This window comes from Portunus trituberculatus, chromosome 10 (assembly GCF_017591435.1).
Source record: "Portunus trituberculatus isolate SZX2019 chromosome 10, ASM1759143v1, whole genome shotgun sequence".
In the NCBI taxonomy this organism is placed as follows: Eukaryota; Metazoa; Arthropoda; class Malacostraca; order Decapoda; family Portunidae; genus Portunus; species Portunus trituberculatus.
The window spans coordinates 2,029,083-2,036,226 of record NC_059264.1 but is presented as its reverse complement, the minus strand read 5'-3'; the positions used below and the strand labels follow the sequence as shown (position 1 = coordinate 2,036,226).

Genomic DNA, 7,144 nt, shown 5'->3' with positions numbered 1-7,144 from the left:
CCTTGATTAACCGGACTGAGCCACCTGTTTGTTGTCTTGGCTTTCACTACAGGTAAGATAATGACTGTATATCTTATCTATCTATATATTTTCTCCATTTTACTTTATTTGATTCTATTTTCCTATTATCACCATCGTTATCATTATCAGGATAACATCATTCTTAGACAAATAAACACGTAGATAGATAAATGATAAGAATAATGGTAACTATATTTCATTTCATATTCCTACTATTACTATTATCATCGTTATCATTATTATCAGTTATTATTACTTTCTCTATTATCTGTCTATCTATGTATTTATCTATCTTAACTGTACCTTATATTCTTACTACTACTATCATCACCATTATCATTATGTTATCGTCATTATTTTTTTGTTATCTATCTACCTATACGTATTTATTTATCTATCATTGTATTCCATTATATATTTCAACTACTATCATCATCATCGTTGTTATTATTATATTTATTCTTATTATCATTTTATCTACCTATTCATCTATTTATCTATCATACTCTATACCATTTTATATTCCTATTACTAATGTTATCATCGTCATTATTATCATTATTATCTGTTATCTTTATTCTTTCTACCATCTATCTTCGTGTTTATTCATTTATCTTTCTTTACGTGGTTTAATTTTCCTATTATCATCGTTATCGTTATCATTTATCGTCATTATCCTCTTTATCATTTATCCATTCTTCTTTTCCTTCTGTTTCATCGGTTTATTCGTTTTCTTCCAGTTTGCTATGTTAATTATTTAGTCATTTAGTAAGTTAGTATTGAGGTAGTTACTTAAATCACCTTAGTTGGTTTGGCAGTTAGTTAGCTAGTTAGGTAAGTAATTTGTGTTGTTAATTAACCCATTCAGTACTGGGTCACATTTTTTACCATGAGTTTTGAGTGTGGTTATTACTGATTGAACCATTTTATTGACATTAGGAAGGGTCTATGGAGGTCAGAATATTAATGGCCAGAGTCGTTACTTTTTTTTTTTTTTTTCAATCCCCACATGAGTTTGTGAAGCTGTATTAAACCACCAAAGAGTAAACAGATTAGATATGGAAACTCGGCGTGGTACTGAAAGGGTTAAAATTAGTGGATCAACAACTAACAAATAAATCACCGTGTTTATCTATCACATATTTATCTTATCTGTATGTTTATCTATTCGTTTCCTTATTTATTCATTTATTTCCATGTGAGATGAAGACAAACTCAACTCAACTCAACTCACTTCGAAGCTTCAGTCTTGGGGTTTAGCGTGAGTCCGAGCGAGATTTTTCAGTTCCCAGCCTTCTCTGTGCGTTGATTGGCTGACGGGAAGCTTACGTGGCGCGGCTGTACCAATGGGAGCGACGGATGGCGGTGGAGTGATGGAGAGAGTGGAGGGAGAGAGGGAGAGAGCCGGGAGAACAGAGAGAAGGACGAGGAAGGAAGGAATACGGAGAAATGGTGAGTTATTTATTTATTTTGGGTTATTTATCTATTCTTTTATCTATTAGTGCTTGTTGTTCTTGTAGAGAGAGAGAGAGAGAAACAACTCCCCTCTTAATTTATCTTTATCTGTTAGTGTGTTTGTTATAATGTTTGTTTAATTGTCCATCTGTCTATCTATCTAATCTACCCGCTAATCTATCTATCTGTTTATCTATCTACCTACTTATTCATACATCTGCCTGCTAATCTATCTATTTAATCTATCTGCGTATCTATTTATCTCGTCATTTATCTATCTGCCTACTTACCTGTCCTTTTCTCGTGTTTAGTAGCAGTGTGTGTTTTTTTTTTTTGTGTGTGTGTTTTCCCTACTTTCATACTGGCATGCGTACAAGCACATACATAGGCATTCACTCAGGCAACACAACTTTATTTATACATATGGGTACAAAACATGATTCATAGTGGGCCTTTCGGCAACTAAGTGTGTGTGTGTGTGTGTGTGTGTGTGTGTGTGTGTGTGTTCACGTGCTTCTTATCTTCTGCATTACGTTGTGTTCTTGTATAATTGTATAAATGACGAAACTTTAAAGAGGAATGAGATATCTGATTGTTTTGCTTCTTTCTCTTCTCTCTCGTGTTTAGTAGTGTGTGTGTGTGTGTGTGTGTGTGTGAAAGCAAACTAGGACACACACACAGAGAGAGAGAGTGTGTGTGTGTGTGTGTGTGTGTGTGTGTGTGTGTTTGTGGTTCATGTGGTATCTTGTTAAATTTTGTGGTGGTCGTGAGGGCGAGGGAAGGTTAAAAAAAAATGTTAACCCCTTCAGTATTGAGACGCATTTTTTACGATTAGACCATTTGTTGACATTAGGAAGGGTCTACGGAGGTCAGAAGATAATAGCCAGAATCTCACTATTTTAATCCCCCAAATGAGTTTCTGAAGCTGTATCAAATAGTAGCAGGATTGTAAATAGTAGGGAATGAATAAGAAAACGTGTCGTGGGACTTTAGAGGTTAACGACCCAGTGCTTTGTTTGGTGTATCGCATCTCTCTCTCTCTCTCTCTCTCTCTCTCTCTCTCTCTCTCTCTCTCTCTCTCTCTCTCGTTTACTAACTGTTTGTCTTGAGTTCATGCGTCTCTAATTATGTCCTGCTTACACACACACACACAAGAGGTACAAGAGATAGAGATGAAAAAATAAAGGAAGGGAAACGGAGAGAGAGGAAACAAGGAAAGATCACCACCACCACCACCACCGCTACTACTACTACTACTACTACTACTACTACTACTACTACTACTACTACTACTACTACTACTATCCCGTCGCTAATTATGGATGGGTCCGCCTGCTGGTCCTCCCACGCCTTACCTGGCAATCATGAGCCTCACCTGCGCCGCTCCCAACTCACCTGCACGCTTATCTAACCTCCTTACCTCCATTATCTAATTTTTGTACCTACCTGTGACTTAAAATGTACGGTTTTTATCCTGATTTTTAGAGGGAGGGGTGTGTTTTAGTTTTTTTGTTTTTTCCTGATTTTTGGAGGGAAGGGAGTGCGTTTTGGGTTATTTATATTTTTGTGTTTGTTCTTGATTTTTGGAGGGAAATAGGCGTGTTTTAGTTTATTGTGTTTTTCCTGATTTTTAGAGGGGAGGGGGTGTGTTTTAGTCTGTTTTTGTGTGTTTTTCCTGATTTTTGGAAGAGGAGGCGTGCTTTAGTTTATTTTTGTGTTTTTCCTGATTTTTTGAAGGGAGGGAGCGTGTTTTAGTTTGTTTTTCCTGATTTTTGGTGGGGAGGGGACGTTTTAGTCTATTTTTGTGGTTTTCCTGATTTTTGGAGGGGAGGTGGTGTTTTAGCTTATTTTGTGCTTTTCCTGATTTTTGGAGGGGAGGAGGCGTGTTTTAGATTTTTTTTTCCTGATTTTGGAGATTTTTAGTTTATTTATATATTTTTTCCTGATTTTTGGAGGGGAGAGGGTGTGTTTTAGTTTATATTTTTGCGAGTTTTTTTTTCGTTTATTCTTTGTTTTTGTTACCGTTTCTTTCTTCTTGTCTTTCTTTATTTAATCTCCTTTTCTGTTTCGTTTCTATTTCTTGTTTGTTTTTCTTGTAATTATTGTTCTCTCTCTCTCTCTCTCTCTCTCTCTCTCTCTCTCTCTCTCTCTCTCTCTCTCTCTCTCTAAGAACTACGAGGCACCAGAGAGAGAGAGAGAGAGAGAGAAACAACAAAGCACCAGAGAGAGAGAGAGAGAGAGAGAGAGAGACACACACACACACACACACACACACACAGAGACTGACGTAATTCTCTGCACACGTTTCTCTTATCGTTATAATTACGAGGACAGCAAAAAAAAAGCATCGCGTAGCACAGCTGTATATAAGGAAGCTTCACTACTCTTTCTCTGTCTCGCCATCTGTCTCCTCTCTCTCTCTCTCTCTCCGTTACACACCCCCCTGTCATCCCCTGCACCAGCCATGTCGCGCCCCCTCGTCTCCCTGCTGCTGTTCATGCTGGTGGCTGTCTTCTGCTGTGTCATGGCGGGTTAGTGCAGCAGGTCATGCATTCGTTGGTGATTGATTTTTTTTTTTTATTTGTTTATTTATTTATTTATTTTTATTGGGAAAGGTTGATTAGGTTGATGTGAATGTTTGGTATGTTTTTTTCATATTTCTGGTTTTTATTATTTTTTTTTTAGGAGTGTGCGGTTTCAGTGAGTTCTTTTTGTTTTTCTCTAGTTTTTTAATTTTATTTTACTTTTCCCCACCAGAAAGTGTGTTTTCTGTGTTAATCTCTTGTTTTCTAGTTTTCATTTTTTCCCTTTAACTTAAGAGAATGTTTTTCCTGTGTTAATCTTTATTTTCCTATTTGACCTTCCTTTTTCCCACGATAGAAGCACAATTTTCCTTTCCAAATTAACCCTTTTCTACCTTTTCCTCTTTCCTAAAACTATCTCAAACATATTTTTCAGGAATCTTCCACCTTCTTCCCATTTTCTCCTTTCCTCAAACTGCCTCATTTCCTTTCCATCCTCATCCAAACACTTCTTAAGTTATTTTTCAAAATTTTCTACTTTCTCCCCCTTTGTCCCTTCTCTAACCTGCCTCATTCCTATCCATGCCCTTTCAAACACCTTTAAGTCAGTTTCCATTCCATCTACCAGTCGGTTTTTCCCCCTCATAGCCCCGGGCAGTCCCAGGTTGTGCCACGACGGGTACTTCCAGTGTGGCGAGGGTCTGTGCATTCCTGACGCGCTGGTGTGTGATGGGGAATTGAACTGCATAGCTGGGAATGACGAGGAGAACTGTGCGCAAGGTGAGTCTGCGTACGTGTGGGTTGAGTGAGATTGACGTTATTAGTTTTTTTTTTTTTTTTTTTGTGAATTTTTAAAGATTTTTACTTTTTTTTTTTATCCATGAATGAGCTTAGGTGGATAAAGTATTAAAGTTTGTTTTAAAATGGTAGTTGATGAATGAATTTGAAGCAGTAATCAACAGGAGCCATTTTATGAAACACTTCTGCGCTGCGGCACCGCTCACAACTTTCAAAAGGCTTTAGTTGAAGTTAGACGGGTTTATCATGATGTTTTTACGTTTATAGTGACAGATTAACAAAATATCTACGTTATTGTCAGGAGAATCACTCTTGAGAACCAGGGCTAGTCGTATCTGAGGCCTTTGAAAATAGTCGTAGTGAGAATGAACAGCGTTTCAAAATCGGATACGAAATAGGAGTGAATCAATCTTTCCCCATGTCAGTTGCTTATCTCTACCTTCTCCCCATGGTGCAGGCAAGGCGCGTAACTGCTTCCCAGGATACTTCCAGTGTGCCATTGGTAACTGCATCCCCGATAGCCTTGTGTGTAACGGAGAACTTAATTGTGTGACGGGCAACGATGAGGCCTTCTGCTGAGCTTCGCCTGGCCCTCTGCTCGGAACTCCACATCGCTACCGTCCATACAGCATCGTGGAGTGAGGAGTGTTTGCCCTGTTTTAGTGTTTTACTTCGATTTTTCTGAATTTTGTGTATGACCTCTCGCTATCTCTACTAGAACCACTAAAAGCTGGTGTCTTAAACGTTGATATAGTACTAGTGGAAATTATTATTTTTTTTTTATTCATTTTTTTTTTTTTCCTGAATCGGGATATTGTGATGTAATTTGTGTTGGTAATTTTCGTTGCCTTACCTGCACTACTAAAAGCTGGTGTCTTAACGTTGATATACTAGTTAGAATTCTTTTTTTTTTTTTCTGAATCGTGTTATCGTGATGTATATTGGTATTTTTCTCTTCCCTGTACCATTAGACAGATCCATGGATGGGGTTGATAGTGAAAATTGATAAGTGTTTCATTCAGGGACTGGACAAGTGTAGGTCTATACTAGTGACCTTTAGCATCTTATTTCCTGGGTTGTTATTAGTGGTGTTCAGCCTGGAATTAACTTTGAGGATATTCTAGTTCAAGATTGAGGCAGAGTGAGGCGCCTTTCATCTTGTTTGTTGTGCCGTCAGCCAGCTTCACTCACTTAAAATCCTCTCATCAGTGTCTGAGTGTGTGTGTGTGTTCAAGGAAAATTTGCAAGCGCTCTCTCTCTCTCTGAAAACCAGCTTCTTTATATTTCATTGTGGTAGATGCATGAACACAAAGCACTGTAAGTCATCTGATTCTGCTGGTGACTCTGAAAGTACTTGTGATATTTGGCTAACCTTTTGTACTCTTGTAACCAATAAACACTTCCCTAATGTTGTGGGAATCGTGGTGGCAGCATGGAACTCTGAGAAATGTACAAACTGGTTTCATGGTGTGGTGTAGTGGTAGTAATCATTGACTGTTGTATAGAGCTAGAGAATAATGTAATAAACCTAATGTAAACGGAAGGAATTGGGTGTAAGAAGTAGTGGTGTAGTGATAATAAATGCTTGCTTGTATGTTGCTAATAAACACACACACATATTAGTTCTAACAAATACAACACACACATATAATATATTGATTCAAATGCACACACACACATCAGTTCTAACAAATACAAGACACACATATATATTGATTCAAACACACACACACGAGCATAAAGCCCAGGCCCTGTAAAACTACAACTAGATAAATACACACACACACACATATATATATATATTTTGTCCTTGGCCAGTCCTTCTTACAGAAAAAAAAAAAAAAACACTCACATTAATTTTAACACACACTTCTATATCAATTTAATTTTAACACACAAGTACATACATATATTAATTCTAACACATTCATACACACATTAACCTGACACTGGTAATGATAGAGGTAACTGTACTTGAATAATTTGCATGTAAGTAATAAAAGCAGTAGGTGTCTTTGCTACCTCACCAAACAATAGTCTTTTCCACTGCCTCACTTGACAATAACCTGTGTATATGTGACTTCACTCTTATCTACTTCATAGGGACTCATCAATGTAAGGTCAGGTGTAGTTTGAGAAGCTTCCAACATCTATCTTCTTACTCTGCTCCTTCCAACATCTATCTTTTAACTGTGCCTCCAACATCCTGCTTCCAACATCTATCTTCTTACTCTGCTCCTTCCAACAAGTTCTTCCGCTGACTTTCATCAAACTCATCTTTTCTGGGCCAGTATTCTTAAACTCTTTCCTCTCACCATCTCTACTTTTTCCAAAGGCATTTTAGTTGA

At 37.5% G+C, this 7,144-nt stretch overlaps 1 protein-coding gene across 2 annotated transcripts; it reads left to right on the top strand.

The window, feature by feature from the left end:
- Positions 1-1,321: 1,321 nt before the first annotated feature.
- LOC123502164 (low-density lipoprotein receptor-like) lies at positions 1,322-6,390 on the top strand. 2 transcript variants are annotated; one of them, XM_045251392.1, is made up of 3 exons: positions 1,322-1,473; positions 4,647-4,778; positions 5,254-6,390. In XM_045251392.1, exons 1-3 carry the CDS (start codon positions 1,368-1,370, stop codon positions 5,373-5,375), a joined length of 360 nt encoding a protein of 119 aa, XP_045107327.1. In that variant the 5' UTR covers positions 1,322-1,367; the 3' UTR covers positions 5,376-6,390. The 2 variants fall into 2 exon arrangements, with proteins under 2 accessions (XP_045107327.1, XP_045107328.1); XM_045251393.1 differs by lacking the exon at positions 1,322-1,473 and adding an exon at positions 3,861-4,007.
- The last annotated feature ends 754 nt before the right edge of the window (positions 6,391-7,144 follow it).